Source organism: Salvia hispanica, chromosome 4, assembly GCF_029641045.1.
Source record: "Salvia hispanica isolate PSC_SH4W2 chromosome 4, Shi_PSC_v1, whole genome shotgun sequence".
Classification (NCBI taxonomy): domain Eukaryota; kingdom Viridiplantae; phylum Streptophyta; class Magnoliopsida; order Lamiales; family Lamiaceae; genus Salvia; species Salvia hispanica.
In genome coordinates, this window is record NC_142695.1 from 14862429 (window position 1) to 14886809 (window position 24381).

General features: G+C 34.3%; 2 protein-coding genes and 3 long non-coding RNA genes across 7 annotated transcripts; 3 read left to right on the top strand and 2 right to left on the bottom strand.

Moving 5' to 3' along the window:
* The first annotated feature begins 5654 nt into the window (after positions 1–5654).
* LOC148927325 (uncharacterized) lies at positions 5655–6618 on the top strand. The gene is made up of 2 exons (XR_016137654.1): positions 5655–5914; positions 6313–6618. It is a non-coding gene; the product is annotated as an uncharacterized LOC148927325 (long non-coding RNA).
* A 553-nt stretch (positions 6619–7171) lies between these two features.
* Positions 7172–8680, bottom strand: LOC125198461 (uncharacterized). Its single transcript, XR_016137728.1, has 3 exons — positions 8427–8680; positions 7759–7979; positions 7172–7365 (listed from the first exon to the last, which is right to left on the bottom strand). It is a non-coding gene; the product is annotated as an uncharacterized LOC125198461 (long non-coding RNA).
* Positions 8681–12483: 3803 nt separating this feature from the next.
* LOC125196875 (putative CoA ligase CCL7) lies at positions 12484–14864 on the top strand. 3 transcript variants are annotated; one of them, XM_048095536.2, is made up of 7 exons: positions 12484–13479; positions 13565–13751; positions 13813–13958; positions 14023–14090; positions 14189–14291; positions 14488–14601; positions 14691–14864. In XM_048095536.2, exons 1-6 carry the CDS (start codon positions 12484–12486, stop codon positions 14599–14601), a joined length of 1614 nt encoding a protein of 537 aa, XP_047951493.2. In that variant the 3' UTR covers positions 14691–14864. The 3 variants fall into 3 exon arrangements, with proteins under 3 accessions (XP_047951493.2, XP_047951492.2, XP_088926184.1); XM_048095535.2 differs by having other exon boundaries at positions 14488–14864; XM_089070058.1 differs by lacking the exons at positions 14488–14601; positions 14691–14864 and having other exon boundaries at positions 14189–14480.
* On the bottom strand, positions 13367–17540 carry LOC125196876 (uncharacterized). Its single transcript, XR_007171956.2, has 5 exons — positions 17243–17540; positions 16094–16946; positions 15459–15523; positions 13623–14062; positions 13367–13494 (listed from the first exon to the last, which is right to left on the bottom strand). It is a non-coding gene; the product is annotated as an uncharacterized LOC125196876 (long non-coding RNA).
* Positions 17541–21198: 3658 nt separating this feature from the next.
* Positions 21199–24026, top strand: LOC125192946 (rac-like GTP-binding protein 3). The gene is made up of 8 exons (XM_048090628.2): positions 21199–21708; positions 22009–22096; positions 22240–22349; positions 22441–22504; positions 22751–22815; positions 22896–22961; positions 23318–23415; positions 23724–24026. Exons 1-8 carry the CDS (start codon positions 21604–21606, stop codon positions 23758–23760), a joined length of 633 nt encoding a protein of 210 aa, XP_047946585.2. The 5' UTR covers positions 21199–21603; the 3' UTR covers positions 23761–24026.
* Positions 24027–24381: the final 355 nt, after the last annotated feature.

The window sequence follows — 24381 nt, forward strand, 5'->3', positions numbered from 1 at the left end:
GATTTCCTAATTCAATATTTCATCACAAGAGTTGATTTCACCATCTCATGAATTGAATTATGTGATTATCAAAGATGGTGTACTTTAAGAAAAAAATAGTTCACTTTATTTCACTAAAATATCAAACATCATATTTACTTCACTACGAACAATATTTACTTCACTATAAACATCATAGCATCACTATATGATCAATATGCTTCACTAAAATGGAAAAATAGTACACTATAAGGCATGCAGAATATACTTCACTATGTGCACAATATACATCAATATATACTTAATATACGTCACTGAAATGATAAAACAGTGCACTATAAAAAATATTCTTCACTCAAATATCAAACATCATATTTACTACACTATATGCACTATATACATCACTATACTTTCATTATACTTCACTAGAATGAAAATCGGTACACTATAAACAATATTATTCACTGAAATATCAAGCATCGCATTTACTTCACTATAAACAACATGTTAAGTGAGTTTATTTTGTTGCAAACTTGTTTTTAGTTCACTTCTTACATACGTGTAGTTCACTACATACTTGTTTTAGTTCACTACGATAGTTGTTCACTTCATACCAAAACTTATTAGATCACAATTTTAAGTTGTGATCTAATAAGTGAAGTATATTGCATATAGTGAAGTATATTGAGTATAAAATGAAGTATATTGTGCATGTCTTATAGTATACTGTTTTTTTTCATTTTTAGTGAAGTATATTGTGCATATAGTGAAGTAAATTGAACATGCCTTATAGTTTACTATTTTTACACTACAGTGAAGTATATTGTGCATATAGTGAACTATTATATGCTTATAGTGAAGTATAATAACTTTACAGTGAATTACAGTGAAGTAAATATGTTCAATAGTGAAGCAAATATGCTCTGCAGTGATAAATAGTCTAACATAATATTGAATTTTATTGAAACGGATGAGCTTTATATTGAACTAAATGACACATATTATGAACCATATCAGTTTCATACAAATGGTGATGAATGCTTGTAGTTTACAATCATTTTTCCACATCTATATTCATGTTGTTGCTACATTCTTGATAATGTTTTGATGTTTTCGCCAAGTTATTCAATGACTCATGGTTTGCTTCCAACAACATTAATGCGCTGCAATTCTTTGATCTTAGCCTTTGGAGTATTCCCTTGCTGCTTCTTTTAGGATATACATTTCCAATCTTGTTCCCGCTCACCATAGTAACAATCATCATATACTTCACTCTAAGGTATATACACTTCACTGAAATTAGAAAACGCAAAATACTACTACCTCTGTCCCTGAAAATTTGATACATATTACCATTTTGGTCCGTCCCTAAAAATTTGATACACTTCACTTTTACCATTTTTAGTAGTGGACCCCATATTCCACTAACTCATTCCTACTAACATTTTATTATAAAACTAATACTTTAAAAGTAGGACCCACATCCCACCAACTTTTTCAACTCACTTACCATTACATTTCTTAAAACCCGTGTCCGGTCAAAGTGTAGCAAATTTTGGGGGACGGAGGTAGTATAAGACATATATCGTATACCTCACTCTAAGCATAAACTGGTTCACTGCAAAGGTAAAACACTTCACTCTTAACATTTATTAGTTCACTTTACGCTCTATACACTCTAACCATTGGATACTTCATTCTAGCCATGTTTTACTTCACTGAGATGAAAAAATAAATCACTAAAAGCATGCATCACAAACACTTCACTCTAATCATTAAATACTTCACTCTATGCACATTTTAGTTCACTGAGATGAAAAAATAGAGCACTATAAGCATGGATCACAAACACTTCACTCTAACCATGAAATACTTAACTCTAAGCACGTTTTACTTCATTGAAATAAACAAATAGTGCACTATAAGCAAGGAACACAAACACTTCACTCTAAACATAGAATTCTTAACTCTAAGCACGTTTTACTTCACTGAGATGAAAAAAACATATCACTATAAGCATGCATCACAAACACTTCACTCTAACCATGAAATACTTCATACTATGCACATTTTAGTTCACTAAGATGAAAAAATAGAGCACTATAAGCACGGATCACAAACACTTCACTCTAAGCACGTTTTACTTCACTGAAATTAAAAATAGTCCACTATAAGCAAGGATCACAAACACTTCACTCTAAGCATGGAATACTTCACTCTAAGCACGTTTTACTTCACTCAAATGAAAAAACAGATCACTATAAGCATGCATCACAAATACTTCACTCTAACCATTGAATATTTCACTATGTGCACATTTTACTTCACTGAGATGAAAAAAAATAGATTCACTATAAGCATGCATCACAAACACTTCACTCTAATCATGGAATACTTCACTTTATGCACATTTTACTTCACTGGGATGTAAAAATAGTGCACTATAAACACGGATTACAAACACTTCACTCTAAGCACGTTTTACTTCACTGAAATAAAAAAATAGTGCACTATAAGCACGGAATACTTCACTTTAACCACAATATACTTCACTATATGCTCAATATACTTCACCGAAATGTAAAAACAGAACACTATAAGGCATGCATCATATACTTCACTATAACCATAATTTGGTTCACTATAAAGGTAAAATATTTCACCTTAAACATTCACTATATGCACAATATATTACTAGTTCACCATAAACAAAATATACTACTAGATCACCTCACATACTTCACTATAAATAAAATATACATCACTATAATCATATAAGCACTTCACTGTAATCATGTTATCACAATATAGGTAAAATAGGCTTACATACTTCACTATAAACAAAATATACATCACTATAAACAAAGAATAGGTACTTCAATTACACAAAATATACTTCAGTTTCTACAGTTAAACAAAATATACATCACTATAAATAATATGCATTTAGAATCACATTTTCTACATAGAAATATCGTAAATTAAAATTCAAAATAAAAAATAGGAATGACTCACGATCAGAGCCTTGGAGTATTCCGTCGAGACCTTCGGTTGTATTTTCTTCTAACGTTTAAAACCTTAAAAAATGAAATCTAAATCAGTTGAAGAAATAATAAAAAATGAATTCAAAATTGGTAGGACAACTTGCATTTTGAAAAAATTTTCTGATTTGAATCCGTTATTCGATGACGGAATGAGAGAATTGGATGTTGAGGAAAACGGAATGAGGCGACGACGACGACGAAGTGAATCGGCGTTTTGTGAGAATTTGAGGTTTAGAGAAGAGGAGAAGAGCGATGGAGGGCAAAAGGAGAATTTGGAAATGAGAGAGGAATTCAAGTTTAACCCCAATTTCATTTGTTAAATGACTATTTTACCCCCACCTTCTTATAGTGAACCAATTCATTCTTATAGTGAAGTAAAATCTGGATCAAATACATGACCAAGTATCAGCCCTTGATTTCTTGATATTGTGGCTGAGATTTGTTCTCTAGTTATATACTTAAGGGGTACTTGCCCTATATCACTATTCTAGTTAATTATTGACCCTTAGATCATCCAATCCTAGGGCCAAGATTTGGGCTGCATTTCTGGATTTAAATGCATTCTTATTTTGATCATCTCCCTATATATATATATATATATAGAGAGAGAGAGAGAGAGAGTTGTGATCAATGTCGAACCCTTCTTAAAGATCGAACTAGAGACCAAATTTGGGTCACTCATTTTTCTTAATTTTATGGTTATGATTAATTTAGAATTTATTTAATATTTTATTAAATAAAAACTTTTTAATTTTTTTTAACATTTTTTTTTTTAATTTTAAAAAAAAATATTTTTCTTAATTTTTTTTTTAAAAAAATTTAATTTTTTTAATTTTTTTGAATTTTTTTTTTATTCAATAAAAACTTGCTGGAGTAAATAATGAACTATATTCACTACATAATGAACTAAATGAATATATGTTATGAAATAATTTTTCGCATTCATTATATATTGAATTTACTTCAACTGAAAGATAATTATGTCATAACACATTATGAAGTAATAAAATAATAAAATGAAGTAATAAACTAATGAAATGAAGTAATAACATAACTGAATGAAGTAATAGCATGACTGAATGAAGTAATAAACTAAAGGAATGAAATACTAAACTAATAGAATGAAGTAATAACATGATTGAATGAAGTGATAAACTAACGAAATGAAGTAATAACTGTAAACCCAACTGAAAGATAATTATGTCATAATACATTATGAAGTAATAAACTAATGGAATGAAGTAATAACATGACTGAATGAAGTAATAAACTAACGGAATGAAGTAATAAGTAACAGAATGAAGTAATAACATGAATAAATGAAGTAATAAACTAACGGAATGAAATAATAGCACGACTGAATGAAGTAATAAGCTCATAACAATAACATGACTGAATGAAGTAATAAACTAACGGAATGAAGTAATAACCCTAAACCAAACTGAAAGATAATTATGTCATAACACATTATGAAGTAATAAACTAATGGAATGAAGTAATAGCATGACTTAATGAAGTAATAAATTAACAGAATGAAGTAATAAACTAATAGAATGAAGTAATAGCATTAATAAATGAAGTAATAAACTAATTGAATGAAGTAATAGCACGACTGAATGAAGTAATAAGTTCATAACATACATTCATTTAGTTCATTATGTAGTGAATATAGTTCATTATTTACTCCATCAAGTTTTTATCGAATAAAAAAATTATAAAAAAATTATAAAAAAATTTAAAAAATAATTTAAAAAAATTAAAAATATATATATATATAAAAAAAATTAAAAAAAAACGTTTTTATTTAATAAAATATTAAATTAATTGTAAATTAATCATAACTATAAGATTAAGAAAAATGAGTGGCCTTAATTTGGTCTATAGTTCGGTCTTTAAGGGTGGATTTGTGGTTTATAGGACTATATATATATATATATATATATATATATATATATATATATATATGGGTGTGTTAGGGTCCTTACAGCATCTTAGTGTAAAACACAGCACAAATCACAGCCCTTGGATCATTAGATTGAATGGTTGTGATTTGTTACATTATCATACTAAAAATCTACATTATTAGGCGAGGTACATTATTAGACTAGAAATCTACATTGTAAGACTAAAACTGTACATTTCTAAACTAAAATGCTACATTATTCAACTAAATTGCTACATTATTATCCGAGCTACATTATTAGTCTAAAATTCTACATTATTAGATGACACGTGGCATTAATCTAACCATTAGATCATATGATCCAATGGACTGCAAGTGTTTTGAGTTTTACTTATACTTAGCGTTCTGACCTGAATACATCCCTATATATATATATATATATATATATATATATAGGGATGTGTTAAAATGACAACACTTATTATAATGACACCATACCACCATTTTAGACCGTTGGATCTGGAAATCGTGTGATTATTAAGCTGCCATGTGGCAGCTGATTATAATTATGTTGAACCCATTAAAATGCTGAGGGGTAAAATAGGAAATTCCTATTCTTATGTGATTCACACAAATCACGTTGATTTTCATTTCTTCTCATTCCAATTTACATCATTTTCTCATTCCAATTTCACGCTAGATTCAACCAAATTCACGAGTATTTTCAATCCAGATTCTGTAGATTGAAATCGAGTTTCAATCCTAAATCTAATCTGATTTTGAATCCAGATTCAGCAATTCGATTTCTCCCCAATTCGTTTTCTGCAATTGGATTTCGAATATGCAATTCTTCAATTTCACTCCTAATTTGACAACTGAGAAACCTCCAGATCGTGTTATGTTCATAGGTTTCTACAATTCATTCCACAAATTCATACGAATATGGGCGACTCGATCATCAATTTTGATATGGATGTTTTTCCATAAGGTGAGCATCGACATTTTTTGCTGCAAAATAATGGTTAATTAATGGAAGATTTTGACGATGGATTAATTTGTTGTGTGTTTTGACGATTATTGATCAATTTTGGAGGAGTATGTTTCTATTTATGTTCAATATTAGTTGATGAGTGTTGTTTGATTTTGGTTGAAGAGTAGTTTTGATTTTGTTAGATTTGATTTTTTCGATGAGTACTTGTTTAGTAGAATATGTTTCTAGTTATGTTCAATATTGGTAGAAGAGTAATGTTCGATTTCATGAGGCGTAATGCAGAGCATTAATCTATGATTTTATGACAATACTCTGTTTTTGTATTATGCATTTTGTATGTATTAACTGTTGTTTTATGTATCACATATTGCCGTTCACCTAATTATATACTGCAGTCCGGCTCATGTATCCTCATTCTTGGGAAAAGTCTTTTGACAACAATCCCTGAGATTTCTATTTTATCAAAAAGTCGGTTGTAGCAGCAATTGTGAAGACCAGAGGTTCGACAAGTGATTTTGCTAGCCGTTTGGTGTCCATCAAGGAAAACTATAAAGTTGAACAACAAATCATTATGTCGGTACAAAAAATGTAGAGAATTGGTTCACCATGACTCTACGAATTGTAGCAAACGAAAGAGAAAACAGAACAACTAGTTCATTTTGTTTTACTTCAATCCTTTTTAAGCACAAATTTTTACACTACCAGATTGCAGTGTTATTCATTAAATATCGCAGTGTTACTACGACAATATTGCAGTTTACATATTATTGTAATAATTTTTGTTCCTGATGTAGTTTAATGAAATGATTGCACACCACATTATTTGTTCAACTTATTACGTCGGTGTGAAGTTGAACAGCAAATCATTACATCATGTAAAAAATGTGAAGAATTAGGTCACCATGACCGTAGGAATTGGTGTTCATTTTGTTGTAATTCAAACCTTTTTAAGTACAAATTTTTACATTACATAATTGCAGGGTTATTCATTGAATATTGCAGTGTTATTATACCAATATTGCAGTTTACATATTATTTCATAATTTTGTTACTGATGTAGTTTAATGAAAGATTGCACAGTACATTATTTGCTTCAATCTATTACTTTACTAATTTCTCAAGTTGCATTCTATTTCAGTAATTAGTGTTTGTTGACGCGAACAATTTAGTGACATATACCTTAATTAGATTTAATCTTAAGCATGCAAACATTTTTTAAGTAATAGAAAACAAAACAACTACAAAAAAAGCCAATTTAGATTATGTCAGCAACATTGTCTAGACCAAAATATAACCTCCATGTTTCAGTACGAGAAGTTACTAAGAAAAAACATCAACCAAATCAGAATTCATGTTCAAAAACACCAAGATTTCATTCATTGGTGATGGTTTATGGTAGTCCACGACCATCTTCTCAACATCTATCGGTCCTTTCTTGTTCTCCAACACTACAAAATAAAAGAGTATTTCCATTATAAAAACCTGCAACTCTAAAAAACAAAAATTGATAAACAAAACTGCAATATTTTAAATGATGCAGTGCACTATAAAACCTGCAATACTGCAAGTGCTCTGCACTTTACAAAATAATGGACTGCAATACTGCAAATGATGCACTGCAATACTGTATATTATGAACTGCAATATTTGGTGATAAACAATATATAACAAACAATACTGTTAATGGTCTACACTTCACAAAATAATGCACTACAATACTGTAAAAGATGAAATGTATGAATCTAGAAATCCAAGATGCACAAAAGCAATTCATAGAACACGATACAACAAGATGTAGCACAATATGATGCAAAATTACGTATGAAATTAAGTTCCAATACCTAAACATCTTGCTTCACTCTCTCTCATATTGTGTTGTACAGACTCAGTACATTCATTTTGTTCCCGCTTTGTTCAACCTCTTCCTCATCCATATCCTTCGACTATGGCTCGCTTCAGCCTCCTCCTCGTCCATGCTCCTTCTACTAATGCTCCGTTAAGCCTCTTCCTCATCCGACTCTATCCTTATCTTCTTTTCCTTGCCATTATAATTGTTCTCCCGCTGCGTTAAACTAAGAATATCAATCAAATATTGTCCACCAAACAAGCAACATCCAAAAAAATACAGGTGTATACAATACAACAACTAATCGACAACCAAATCATCAACAAAACGCGATTAATTGATTAAAAATCGATGGCACATCGCTTGGTTACAGTAGCTCGCTGATCTAGGTTTCCTAACCGAGCGCAGCTCATTCGTTTAGGTTTTCCAAAACATTAGCCAAAATCTCACAAAAGCCTCAGATCCAAACAATAAATTTAGCAAACAAACACCAATCAACATTAAACAAGGCAGGGATTGAATGAATAATACTTAAATCTCGCAGCAACATCAAGGAAACAGGAACAAAAATTGATAAACACATACATTAATCTGCATACACAAACACAATATCATTCTTGATACCTATTCCGATCAACACCAACCAGAATCCGATCAACATACCTTGTGAATGAAAAAACCTAAAACCTTGTAGTTGTGGACTGATTTTGTTGTTTAGTGGCTACAGGTTTGATGAATTTTTGAATGCACGTCGTAGAGGCGTTCGGAATTCCCTAAATTAGCACAAATCGCCGATTCACGGCGTAGCGGTTGCCGAAAATTGCCGATTCTCTAAGTGTGGTGGCTGAAAATCACCGATTCACGGTGTAGAGGCGGAGGCGGTGGGATTTCATGAATTTAAGGTCTCTCCCAATTGTTAATAGCAGATGGTTGAAGAGAGAGTAATGGCTGCGTGGAGAGAGAGAAGATGTAGAGAATGACACTAATTTTGGGGATATCTCTGATTTGGTTCAAGTTCAATGACTAAAATGCCCCCGACAGCAATTCCGTATACACTAGACAGCGATCTCAATTCTTTTCGCGAAATTCAATCTTGGGCATTGGATTTCCGGATCTAAGGGTGTATATTGGTGTTATGGTGTTACTTTATCTATGGTGGCACCATAGTGTGCCCCTATATATATATATATATATATATATATATATATATATAGGGTTTTGATCTATGAAGACCAGATTTAAATACAGAAATGCAGAACACGGTCATACGTAAGGCATTTTTAGGTCATAGTTAGTTTATTCTTAGGTCATGCTAACAAAGCATGACCTAAAATGATCTTAACATGACATAAACCCAAATCTTATAATATGACCCAAAACTACTTAATTATGACCTTCCGTATTTTGGGTTAATTATTGACCATTAGATCATCTAATCCTAGGGCCAAGATTTGGGCTGCATTTCTGGATTTAAACACATACTTATTTTGATCATCTCCCTATATATATATATATATATATATATAAAAGAGACATGACAGGAAAAGAAAAGCAGAAACACAATCTGGCTAATGATGATTGACATTGTTAGCCACACCACACGCTTGTTTGAAATGTCATAGACTCGTTGACGCCTCTAGGAAGAAATGCAAGTTTTGCATGGATGAAGTAAATATGGAATGAAAATTTTCATTTGGTGCAGCGTCCCACCGAAGGCCTTGTCCCAGCTTCAGTTCAGATGATCGATAACACCTAGCTTCAATTACTCTTCTTTGTCAAATGCCAACCACCGAATTAATCCAATGGATGGAGGGAAAAAGTAATTTTACTAGACAGAAAAAATTGAATATCATACACAATATACCAAGCTTTTTCAATAGTAGATTAATAGTAAGGAAGGGAAAGCTATAAACTTAATCCAAATGACAATGGCCAAGACCATATTCGTCGGTATTCACTGAACACTGGTTCTTCCAAATAATATGTCACGGTATGTTTTAGAAATTTAAATATTTTTTTTTTTTGATTTGAAGTTTTTAATTTATTTATCAATTCCTCTTTCCGTCTCTCAATAATTGTCACACTTCATTTTTATCATAAGTAGGATCTACGTTCCACTAACTCACTTCATTTACATTTTATTATAAAATCAATATAAAAAATGGGTTCCACATTCCACTAACTTTTTCAACCAACTTTTATTTACATTTTTTAAAACACGTGCCCGAGACAAATTATTATGGGACGGATGGAGTATTATATTAATAAAAATTCAATATATAATTTATATATCTAATACCCCCTCCGTCCCAGAAAGATTGTCCCATTTAATTTTTTTGCACTCGTTTTGCAAAAATAATAATAAATAGGTAAAGTTGAAAGAGAGTAAAATAAGAGAAAGAATAATGTAGGTAAAGTTATTCTTTACATTATTCTCTTTTTTACTTTACTCTCTCTACTTTAACTATTTATTATTATATTTGCAAAACGAGTGTAAAAAAGGAAATGGGACAATCTTTCTGGGACGGAGGGAGTATAAAACTAAAAGATATTTTTTTAGTTATCTATATTATAAAATTAATTTATGAAGTAACAAATTAGGAGTTAAAAAATAGAATAATATAAATTTTATCATGTTTCGGGCCAGTCCATCAAGTTTTTGGGTCTGGTCCTAACGGATTGGTGGTTAATCGGGTGCGGGCTAATCGAGTTTTAATTTTATCGGGCTAAAAATTTCTAATCCTAACCATATAAATTTAGCGGGCTATTCAGGTCAGCCCACGAGTTGCGGGCTACACTGATATCCCTAGGCCTAACTAACTCTACATTGTCGATGCTATACATATTGCACCTTAGGCAAGATTACTAAGAAGCTTAGACAAAAAAGTTCTAGCAAAATTCTAACATTAATAATTGTACATGTTAAAATGACTATTGTTATGAATAAAAGTAATTATTTTTGTAAAAGAAAATGCTCTACTCAAAGACGGCGAGCAAGAGTCTATGACAAGAAAAAAAGGGCAAAAAGCATGCGTCAAATATAAAACTCCTAATCAAACGACTAAACACATTTGAATTAGGGGTGGCAAGACGGATTACTCGCACCCGACAAGTCGGGTACCTGTACCCGATTTTAGCTAAATTTATTGTCTCAATATCCGCCCCGCGACATATCGGGATTACCTGATACCCGTGTTGGGTATCCCATACCCGACATTGCGGGTACCCGCACCCGACCCAAAAATTAATTTATAAGAAAATAAATTTATGGGACATAAAATATTTGTTACTACTAATTAACTAAAATAGAAAATTTGAAAACCCTAATAGCCGACAATGTTTCCTAATAAATTTACTTTATTAATTTTGATAGTAAGCTTGAATAGATTAGGAATAAAAATGAGGGGAAATTCTATAGCTAGTTCCGGTGAGTTTTCAACTAAATATTAGTAGGAATATAAAAATGTTTCAAAAGATCTCCTTAGATTCTATAAAGTATTAAAAGATGTATATAGCTAATACTAATAATATCAGGTATTATCGGGACTAACCGGTATACCCGTGTGGGTTGCAGGTATACCCGCTACCCGCAAAATTCTAAAACATACTATCCGATCCCGCCCCGTTTCCCGTTATCGTTGGGTAGCGGGTACCCAATACCCGGTAAGTATCGGGTCGAAATAGGTATTACCCAGTACCCGCTACCCATTTTGCCACCCTAATTTGAATAGCAACTCAAATAAAAACAGCATGAGCCAGCACTCCAAGACAAAATACAATAGCTCGTGGTCTAACGAGATAGAATAAAAGTTACTGTATTGTTGTTGTGAGTATACCTTTGTTATATCATATCACTAATAGAGACAATATTTGAGGTGATCTACAATGTTGATAGATATAATATGAATAGATAGCGAATCTATTTTGCTTTCCAATTTACTGGAATCATTTAAAATGACAACCACCCATATAAACTACTACTAATTTTATGGTTCGATCCACCTTAAGGCAGATTTATTTTGGAAAGGACATTAAATTGAAAATAAATAGACTATATATGTTTACTAAAATACATATATTTACAGAAAATTAATTCACGCAATTCACGTTTAGAATACAAAGTTCACTTCTAGACTTCTAGTTCAAAAGCTTTAACTATTAATTAGGAGATCTAGTCAAACACGGCCTAATGGAAATTATAGTGCATCTCTTAATTAGATAGGGGGACATAATCTGTAACTCGAGCCGCACTATGTGCATGCTCGAAACTTCAATTAGTACTACACAAATTGACAAGTTTTGTGAGTGTTCTATTTCTTTTTCGCATATTTATTTTTCACATACTCCCTCCGTCTCACGTTACTTTAGGCGTTTCTTTTTTATGCGGGAATTAAGAAAATTATATTTAGTGAGTTAAATAGAGTAAAATAAAATAGAGGAGAGAATAAAGTAAGAGAGAGAAGAGAGAGTGGAGTAAAAGAAAGAGTAAAGTATGTGTGATTAGATGTTTTGTTTTTAGTCAAAAAGAGAAATAACTCAAGTAATTTGAGACAACCGAAAAAAGAATACGACTCAAGTAACATAGGACGGAGGGAGTATTTGTTTTTCTCAAGTTAATCCTGTAACGAGGGATTGAAACATAACTATAAATAGAGAAAGCAAGGAGAGAAACTTTTAACAACAGAACTCACTCACTACCTATTCAAACCCAAACAAAACCATGTCTAATGTACATGAAATATATGGCAAAGATGGTATCTACCGATCTCCAAGGTCTCCCATTTCTCTTCCCCACCACCCCAAAGTCTCAATGATCCCATTTCTATTCACAAAAATCTCATCCATTGCCAACTCACCTGCACTCATTGATGCACAATCTGCCCAAACCTTAACATTTTCCAACCTCAAAACTCATGTTTTAAGGCTCTCATGTGCCCTCCTCAACCTTAACATCTCCAAAAACGACGCCGTCCTAATCTTGTCTCCAAACTCCATCCGTTTCCCAGTCGCTTTCTTCGCGGTGGTGGCTGTTGGGGCCGTTGTCATCCCCTCGAACCCACAATACACAGCAGCTGAGATTGCCAAACAGATCAAAGACAGCAATCCCAAACTGATCATCACAGTCCATCAACTTTATGATAGAATCAAACAGTTCAACCTTCCTTGCATTCTGCTAAACCAAAGTGCCTCAAACAATCCAATGCTGCATAGCTATTTGGAATTGATCCGGTCGACACCAACCACATCGTTGCCAGATGTGATGCAGAGTGACGTGGCAGCAGTATTGTATTCATCGGGGACAACGGGAGCTAGCAAAGGAGCTGTGCTGACACACAAGAACTTCATGGAATCTGCCCTGATGATGACATCAGATCAAGAAGCAAATAAGGAGTCAGGGAATGTCTTTCTCTGCTTCTTACCCATGTGTCATATCTTTGGACTGTCGGCTCTGGTTTACGCACAGCTGCAGAGAGGGAACACGGTGGTGGTAATGGCGTGGTATGAGATGAATGCTATGCTGAGGGCTATTGAACAGTACAAGGTGACACACATGTTCGTTGTGCCCCCTGTAGTTTTGGAGCTCATCAAGAAGCAGGACATGGTGAAGGAATACGACGTTTCAACGTTGAAGGAGATTCTTTCTGGAGCAGCTCCATTAGGGGAGGAGATAATAGAAGCATGCTCCAAGACTTTTCCACAAGCTGTTGTATGTCAGGTAGTACAAGGTTACCTGAAAATCAAAAGTGTAAATTTTTAATGTTAGTTTGTTAATCATAATATGAAGTTGAGCTTTTTGACAGGCCTATGGCATGACAGAAACATCAGGTGTTATTTCATTCGAAAACAGAATGTGTTCACCTCATCCAGGCTCTGTAGGGCCACTTGCTCCCAGCGTTGAAGCTCAAATAGTCGATTCAGTGACTATGCAACGTCTGTCTCCTTTTCAGAAAGGTGAAATATGGATTAAAGGCCCCCTGGTGATGAAAGGTATGCCTGATCCTCTCAACATCTATGAGCCACGTGTTTAATGGTTGTTGACTTGTTGTAGGCTATTTGAACAACCACAAGGCGACCGCAGAAATCATAGATGAGGAAGACTGGTTGCACACAGGAGATGTTGGCTATTTTGATGGCGAGGGTCGACTCTATATTGTAGACCGTGTAAAAGAGCTCATCAAATATAAAGGCTTTCAGGTAAGGGAGAGAGTTGTTAACTCTTGTTTACTTGTCACATTTGGTGATGCTGTGGTTGTTTTAGGTTGCACCTTCAGAGCTAGAAGATCTGCTTCTCACTCATCCTGAAATAGTGGACGCTGCTGTTATAGGGTGAGCAGCAAACAACCCAAACCATGTACCTTTAATCATAGCCTTGGCTTCATATAATATGCAATAAATATCTAATCTAAGAGTTGAAAAACATGAAGATTAGGTGATGCTGAAGCTGGCGAAATTCCAATAGCATATATTGTGAGATCATCCATGAGTTCACTAACAACAAAACAAGTTCAACAGTTTATTGCACAACAGGTAATTCAGATGTCTCCAACAACATGTAATAACTTGAGCCTTATCAGATATATCAGCAAACTTCATAAATTTTTGCTTCATCTAGTCAAATGTAAAAATCCAGATCAATGGCAATAATGTCTAACACCATTAAAAATCATTCTATCACAAATATGGTGAGGACTTACTCAAATTCTGTTTTTTACTGTGTAAATAGGTTGCACCGTTCAAAAGGTTGAGGAGGGTGATTTTTACAAGAGAAATACCCAGATCACCTATAGGAAAGATTTTGAGGAAAGAGCTTAGACAACAATCTGTTGCAAAACTCTAGGTGATACCATTAGAATATGAATAGTATTCATATTTTGGCTCTAATTGTTGAAGCAGTCTAACTTACTCTACATTGTCGATGCTATACAGTTTGCATCTCAGGGAAGATTATGAAGAAGCTCGGACAAAAAAAAATTCTAGCAACATTCTAATGAGAGATGATTATCTCGTAATTGATCTCATCAAATAATCCGGGTGATATATTGCCAGTCGAGACGCATTATATATTTTCTCCAATTAGGCCAATTATGAACCATTATTTTAAATTCCTTCTTTGGTACATTTGCCACCACAAACAACTTGCAGTAAATTCAAGCAGAATTTAACCTGTATCAGTTATACAGCACAAATCAAGCACAAGCTGCAGAACAGCTACAAATGGGAAAAATAACTCATCTCGACAACATAAAATAACTGTAGCAAGTTGAGGATGGGATTTGGACATAAAAGATCTACTAACAAGCACAAGCCATCCATCCTCTGAAGAAAATCCATCAAGATAATAGTAAATTCTTCAGAAACCACGAAAAGAAAAACCCTATATCAACTTCACTTGCAAGACCGGTTCCTTAAAATATAGCAGTACATCAGTCCTAATATGTTAAAATCCTCCTCGGTCACTTCAAATTCTAGATTCCCCAAAAATGAGTCTTTACTTAATGCAGTCATCTAACTAACACATTCAAATGATAATACAGATGCAGCACCTACAAGTTAACCCTCATGTGTTACCCATGTTAGCCATATCATATTTTCTTAATGTGACTGTAACTGAAGCCTTGATTGATGATCATCAATCTGAAAAAAAGAGCTGTCTAATATAATCTATTGCATTCCATGAGGAGAGAAGCTTATCACCAGTTACAGCAATGCAGATGAGGATCAGCACTTCACCTCATGACATTGACAGCCTCCTCCATTCCCTATTCACATGAGTACAAAATCAAACCATTATATCAGCCAAAGGAGTTTTAAGTGAACTAAGGAAAATTTTTGTCCATTTAGGTACTAACTTTGTCATACTAAAACACAGAAATTTATGTTATAAATCACCATCTCAATCCAGCCCATGCACAGATGATGCATAACAGGAACAGAAGCAGGACCAGAACCAATGTAATTATAATAAATATAAAAACCTAATATACTCTTGATATGTAGTAAGTTATAACTTTATATTTTAGTCAAGGTAAGCATGGTGCAGCAGCTTATTGACTGCATTTGAAGTTGCAAAAAGCCCATACAGTGAACTCAAGCTCCAAAATCAATTTTGTACTTAATTGGATAGTGCTCTCAAATAAACTGAGAGAACAGAGGCAAGTTTCAACTCAGGCACACAGATCAAAGCAGTAAAGGACAATTATTTGCACCACTTACAAGCAAACTCTTCATCTAACAATGATTTTGCACTAAAAGTTGCCTATTACAACTTTAAGTTAATCCATCCCAAATCAACTAGTGTTTCGTAGTGGAATTCAGAGAAAAACACTTACAGGATTCTATGAATTGTTACGTTCCAGATGTTTATGCTCCACTGCCATGAAGATTGCTTGCGTCTGAATATCTCATTATCCCATCCTCCGTCAGGCTCTTTCCTTTTCAAAATACCACCTGAAACAGCAAACATCCTAGCCCGACAAAAGAGACAATATCTCCTCCCAAACATCGCTTTCCACAGCACCAAGGCCTGAATTAAGGTCCAAATGCCTGCTCCACTGCCTGTTGCTCTCTAGTGCACTGCTATTACTAATGTGAAGAAAGCTAAGCATATATGGCCTCTGAAATAGTGATGTCATTGAACCAATAGGTCCCAGATACTGTGAATTTACTGGAGATGCAAATGGGCTTGCAGCAGAAGAATGAATCTACATATGAGGAGACACCAACAGAAAATGTGGCTAATGGGAGAGCAGTTAAGGTCCCATAAGGAAAGGAGCGGATGGGTATGGCAATGCAGGAGATGATGATAACAATGATATGGAGTAGTATATTTCAATAATTCCCCTCCTTAGCAAAATAAAAAATTTATATATATGTAGAAGACATAACAGGAAAAGAAAAGCAGAAACATAATCTGGCTATGATGACTGACAAAACGCAATCTTGATCGGTTAGCCACCACACACGCTTGATTGAAATGTCATACTACAAACAAAAGAAACTCGACGCCTCTAGGAAGAAATGCAACTTTGCATGGATGAAGCAAATATGCAGGTGCAGAGGAATATAAAATTTCAATTGGTGCAGTGTCCGACAGATGGCCTTCTCCCAGCTACAGTTTAGATGATCGATAAAACCAATTCACACCGAGGTTCAATCGCTTTTCTTTGTCAAATGCCAACCACCCTGCTAGACAGAATGTCATCATACATAGTATACCAAGCTTTTTCCATAGTAAGGATTTGAACGCGCAAAGGAAGGGAAAGCTATAAACAACTTAATCCAAATGACAATGGCCAACACCATATTCATCGGTATCCACCAAATAATCATGTCATGTGGCTGAAGAATTTACACCCATAACAGCAAAATCATAGCAAATACTCCAAAAGACACAAGTAAACACCCCAAATGGGACAAGGAAGAAACAGCATAAATTTACAACCCACTAAATGAATACATTGAAGAGAATCGGCAGATACCGTTGTCGATGATGGAAGGACTGGCCGCATGTGCTCTGGCTGTTCCGCTGAACTATCACGTGCAACGATTTTTGCAGTTTCCCGAATTCAAGCGTCAAATTTTATCGATTGCACCTCCATCAAAAGCGCCAACACCTATATCTCATTCACATTCCCCTGAAACTCTGGGTTACATTATTTAAAATCCGACCAATATTACTTCAATTTTACAAAGATCAATAGTTTGAGTTTAGTGCCTTTTAAGCATATTCTCTTCCTTCTGTATAAGGAGGCCACTATGGACGAATTTAAAGACTTTTTTTCAGGCTTGAAAACACCAAGTATAAAATATGTGCATATTCCCATGCTAGCCCGAAATCAAATATTTTAGTGTGATTAGCTCGTAATTTGAATAAAATTAACCCTAAAATCTGATTGGAATATCCCAACTTAAATCCCTTGTTTTTTTTTTTACTAATAATTTTTTATTTTATTCTACACAGTCGGTTTTGAAAGGATAAAGTTGCAAGAATGGGTAAGGATCACTGCGTACCCTAACCCTAAATGAATATTTCTCACAATACTGTTGGATCGGGACGTGGAGGAGCCTTGGAATTTGGGTTTCAACTTTTTGCAAGGACTCACATAAATACATGGGGTACAAATGTACAACTTCAGTTAAGGCATCAAAATCTTGTGATACGAATCCGGGTAGCGCTAAACCAAGGAAAGTGAAGAGAAGAGGTGACAAAGAGTCAAGCCGCAACTGGGGTCAGATTCGAGCAAAGATTCGCCTATCCATATGATGTCCAAATGCTTTTCAAAGACCATCATTGTCTTCTCCATCGAAAGAGCTTCGCGTGAGTACCTTGCACGTCTCAATCGGAGCTCGGATGAGAAAGTTATGGTCGTTTTACAAAAGCCGCGCAGTCGAACGAGCAAAACGCCCGACCACAGAGAGTTTGCCCGGCCTGGAGAGGAAAAACACCCGACCCGGGCGTTTTGTGCTACTTGCGATTTTTGCTCCTTTTTTCCTCTTTTATTTTGCACTTTTAACCTCAACTATAAATACCCATGTCTAGGGTTTTTGTCATTAGACTTTTAACATTGTTGAAGAACAAAGACTCCATTTGTGAGCACCCATCTTCATTTGAAGATTTATCAAAATCCCTTGTGGTTGCATTCCAATCTATTGTCGGGCTTAGGTTGAATGTTTAGGTATGCAATTCTAGTTCTTGTGTTGCTAGTTTTGTGGAGCCATTAGATTTTTGCTTTGGTGAGAGTTACCTTGGGTTGTCTTCATTGTTTTCCATAGGTTCCAAGCATCTATCTAAATCATAACACCTCCATCCTCTTCCTTTTCCACCATTTTTATTGTTTAATTTCTTGTTGGGATTTGTTGGGTTGTTGAAATATTTACAAGAGCAAGTCCGGGGCAAATATATGTGTCTTGAATCCCTAAGATTCACGTTATCTTGACTAGTCTAAGTCTATAGTAGAGGATAATTAATGGCTAGCCGTCCTCATCTACAGGGGCGGACGCAGAAAAAATTGGCCGTAAGGGCTGAGCTTCATTATATATTTAATACGAACTAGTGCAAAATATACTCCCTCCGTCCCATAAAAATATATGCATTTTCCATTTTCGTCCGTTCTTCCACAAAAATATGTGCATTCCATTTTTGTAAAGTTATATTAATTCAATAATGTAGGTCCCACTATCCACTTAATACTACTTTAACTATCATTCCCCTCTTCTCTGTTACGTTACCAATTTTGTCTTCATTCCTATGCTATATCCCTTGCCTATATTTTTATGGGACGGAGGGAGTATTTAATAAAAAGAACATGTCAGAGCTTCTAAAGCGGTGACAACTGAATTTTACGTGTTCTCATTAATTGAAAACGTTGTACGATTCGTTCGTTATCAATAGTTAAAAACAGGTCATTCTCAATATACACAATTAAAACGTCATTTATCCACTCATCTCTCGTTAGTTTATATCAATAAGATACTATCAACACCCACGTCAACGTAACATAATTGTATTCTATATATTAGACAATCACAATTCACAACTATTAGCTCGCAACTAACATTGTTATCATTTTTTTAATTTGCAACTATTCTATAAAAATCTTAAAAAGACAAAAGGTAAAATATAAAATTAACAACTTTAATAAACTCTTTACCTCACAATTTATGTAAAATTTGAATGTTAATTTCTGTAAAGTCTCAAAAACTCAAACCCTCTGTATTCCTTTGATTTTTTAAAGTCCCAAAACCGTGTACCCACTTCTTCTTAAAATTTTAATAAAAACGTGTGCCCACCTTAAAAAAGTGATAGCACTTCTATAAAATGCGTTCTCTATTTTTTAAAGTTAAAAACGAGTACATATAAAGTGGGGTAAGTGTGGTAAGGTTGACTTTTACTTTTATAATTAATTAATTCATTTATAAAATTACACTTTCTTTATCTTCTTCCCTACGCTGCCAGACACCATTGTTACACTTTCTTTCTGCAGATTTTTACTTCCCCCTTCTTTAATTTCAGCCCCTTACAATTCTTCATCACAAGATAATTTTGTCTTCAGTAGCATTATTTGGTAAGGGCTTAACATTATTTTTCCAAATTTTGAAAAATTTGAAAATAGAAAATTTAAAAAAAAAAGAAATTGGGTAAGGGCTTAAGCCCTACCCTCTCTCCACGTGTGTCCGCCCCTGCTCATCTACCGTCTTGATTTTGTGCTACATTAAGAAAATATGCATTAAATATAATTTATTATCAGAAATATGCTCACAAATACACAAATACAAGCAACTCAAGAAGCATGCGCCCTCCCAAAAAATTAGGAAAAAAATCAAAAAAAATAAAATAAAATTATGAGCTCTATCTCTTGCAAAATGTAATATATAATATTTTCATAAATCTTGGGACCTTCTGAAACAACAATAATGACCATCAGTGGCGGACGCAGCTTAGAACGAGGGGTACGATTGTACCCCCAAATTTTTTCTAAAACATCCGCCATAGCCATTAAATCCATGTTCAGCTGTTTGAATTGGAAGAAAATAAGTTTTGCAGACTGTTTTTTTGAGTTTTCATTTTTCACAGAAAGGGGGAGGGATTAGGGGAAAGTGAAAGAGAGAGAGTGGACGCGCCTTTGCATATGAGGTGGGGGCCACTTCTGATTTGCTTGTTGGTTTTGATTTGTGTAAATGTGTGAAAATTTTCGCAAATAACAATTTCTTATTTTAATTTTTATATGGAGTATTTTTATGAATTTGAAAATATAAGGGAATATTAGATTTTTAAAATATAAAATTATAAATAGTATATATGAATTGAATTTAAGAATGATTTCATACTTTATTTTAGCGTTATTGAATTCTATACATCAAATTGACTAGCAAAATATGAATTTTACTACTAATCTATATAATATTATTTTTTTATGTGTTTCTATATTAAAAAAATAAATAAATATTACTTAAATATATTATTATTAAATTTAAAACCTAACTAATAGTACTATATTAAAAAAAATCGATCATCCAAGTCAATTGCTTTTTAACGAGCATTAATATCATGCACTGAGATGACTTGAACTGCTCTAAAATTTTGCTAACTGTTACTCGTACTTCGAGGTGTCTGACTCGCAATAATATTTATCGTACCCCCAAACCTAAAACCCTGGATCCGCTAATTATGACCATATTCTTTCTCTAAAAATCAATTTCCTCTTTCTTAGAAAAGAAAAAATTACAACAATCATACCATCTAATCTCAACGTAATGAATTACAAAAATTAAGTTCCACTATACCTAACCATCTTACAAGAATAATACTAGTAATAAAAAGTTAACTTAATTAGACGGGCCCACTCTCTAATGAGGCAGTTCCAGAAATTTGATGGGATTCTTAATACTGTCACTCTGTCAGACAAATGTTTCAGTTTCTCCCCACATAGAAATTGTATATAGATGTGCGCATCTAATCAAATTTTAGGTATATTTAGCAGAGTTAGAATTCAGCGCAACAATCCAATTATGAGTCAGAGGCAAAAATGGCAGTCTTTAAAGCACCACAGATTAAGAATTGATTACCACAATCTACAATCTAATATACAATCTTCAACAACCCTGTCAGTAGAAGAGGTTATTGTGTTGATAAGTATCATGTGACCTACGCTTGGTTGACTCTCTCATGAAGGCCCATATAATATAATATAGGCTGATTCCCCAACCATTCCAACTACCAGGGCCGTGAAAAGGTTTAATTTTTTTACTCAAGGCTTTCTTGGTTATTGTCATTGACTTCCATTTCAACACTTTTCTTCAATACCGGTGTGTGTGTGTGTGTGTGTACGGTGATGCTACAATGCCTGCAAGCGTTTCAAGATTCATCAAGTGTGTGGCTGTGGGTGATGGTGCTGTTGGCAAGACTTGTATGCTCATTTGCTACACCAGTAACAAATTCCCCACTGTCAGTCCTCTCCTCTCTCTCCAAATTGTAGTCAATGAATTACAGTATGTTCTTGCTGGAAAGATTGTTTTGGTTGATAAATACTCTATGTTTTGGTGTTAGTGGGAGTTCTGGGATTTGCAGCTTTTTATTTTAATATCATCTTTTCTTTTATGCAAAGACAAAAGGGTATCTTTCTTGAAATTCGTGATCTGGGTTGGGGATTACTACTTACTTAGCAATCTTAGCTTTCTGATTGTTTGATATATTGGGAGAGTCTTCTAACTTCATTTCTTTTAATCTTGTTGTTGGGGATATTAGGACTACATACCAACAGTGTTTGATAATTTCAGTGCAAATGTGGTAGTTGAAGAAACTACAGTCAACTTAGGCCTCTGGGATACAGCAGGTAATTCATGAGATTAGTTGAACTTTTGGTTAAATATGTCTTTAAAACATGAAACCTCCTGATTTCCATTTGAGAAAAGAAGAAACCATTTCTTGAAGTTGTGAAGATAAAGTAGTTTTTGTGGTGTCTGATCTTGTTAACAGGCCAAGAAGACTACAATAGGTTGAGGCCTCTGAGCTACAGAGGAGGGGATGTGTTTGTCTTGGCATTTTCATTAGTTAGTCGTGCGAGCTACGAAAACATATTTAAGAAGGTGAATCTCAACGTAGAGCAGTGAGATGTGTATAAGCTTTTTGGGTACGTCCTTTCTTGAATAAGTGTTTAACTTGTCATTATTTTGGCAGTGGATCCCTGAACTCAACCATTTTGCTCCTGGGGTTCCAATTGTCTTAGTTGGCACCAAACTAGGTATGTTGTGTTGAGAAAATTGTTCAATTTGTTCTTGTAGGCAACTCTTAATGAGAATGTTCAGTTACACATTATTCAGTATTCTTACTGTGCTGCCTCTGTCTCTCTGTGTTATATGTTGTGGGCATGGAGTGAGGGACTCAAAACCTTTTCTGCATGCTTTCATATTTCTTTCACCGATGCTGCATATGTTCATCTGTTTACGCTATCTATTGAAAGAAAATAGTGTGTTTATACTAAAAACAGATCTTCGCGAGGATAAGCATTACTTGGCTGATCACCCTGGATTGGTGCCTGTTACCACTGCGCAGGTATGTGTTTGTTCATTTCCAACTAATGCCTGTTGTGCTTTGTTCACATCTTGAAACGATGGTGGGTTATGCATGATCAGGGGGAGGAGCTCCGGAAGCAAATTGGCGCTGCCTACTATATCGAATGCAGTTCAAAAACTCAACAGGTAGAATATGTGATAGAAGTAAAGTGATTCTCTTTATGGGATTTCCTTCACAATCTAGCAATTCTTAGAATATCATATGTAGTAGGAACCTCTCTGGAAAAAAATATATGTCGAGCTCCCAGCCAGATTCACTTAAATCCATCCACAGTAATATTAATCGTGTTTTAAAGTATCGACATGGTTATGACATCCGAAGATGGAATATCACGGTAAAAGCATACTAATTTAGAGCCATAGTCTTGCAATGTCAAGCCACTGTCACAACCTCCCCACCAAATTCATGTTGTTATCTTTTTCATGATCTCCAAATGTTGAGTGGTGGATCAATGACACTCTACTATCCTTGCAATGTGCAGAATGTGAAAGTAGTATTTGATGCTGCTATTAGAGTAGTCATCAAGCCACCACAGAAGCAGAAGGAGAAGAAAAGGAACCGACGTAAAGGATGTTTTTTGTGAGTACATGACCTTACCTGCGCACTCATATAACGTTAATACATGAATCCTCGTATATCGGCTCATGTACCTCACACGCTCAAACGGAACTAAATGCTCTGTTTTGCTTGTATGATTGTATCGTATTTACTTAACTGGCTTATTGTAAGAATTTAATAAGCTTAATTATATAGAATGAAGTGTTATAACAAGATAGTAGTGCTTTCATGTTTTCACTGAAAAGGAAGTACACTATCAATTTATCTTGTTTTTCCCTCAATTTGATTAGTACCTATTTTTCACCAACATTACGCCTCCGATTTTGCAGGAATATGTTCTGTGGAAGAACAGACTACCAGGAATGACACGCTTCGAGTCAGAGTTCCATCGGGTGCACACGCTAACGAGGGGAAAGCTGTTTCTAGTATTAGTGTGATAGGCTAGTCTCTCCGTGCTCAATTCTTTTCATCTAGGCAGAACTGAATCCGAGATACTAATTTTTTTTTCTGGGAGTAATGTTAAAACCTAGTAGTAACTACTACACTGACTATGGGTGCATATTATAGTATACAACACGAATGGTTTAAATTTTAGTTGATGAAAAAATCATGCGTGTCATCTTGAATTGCCATCCACCTTAGAAAAATGCTTTTGATAAACTTATAAATTTGCCATTTGGGTCAAGCCTGAGTGAAATTTAAGTAAACTGAAAACTATGATGTCATCAACTAAGTGGCATAATCAAATGGTTTGAGCACAAGTGCGAAGAATTCCTTGCAATTTAGTGAGTTACAGATAAGAAACCCGAGCCTAATAACAGGCACAAGAAGAGAGCAAGAGAAATAAGCCAGAACGAAACTCTAAATGACATGAATACATCAATGTGCTCACTGTGTGACGGGGGGAGGGGTATTAAAGAGACAAATCATGGCGATGAGATTTCCATCATCAGGATATTAGCAACGCGGAACACTACTACCTTGTGA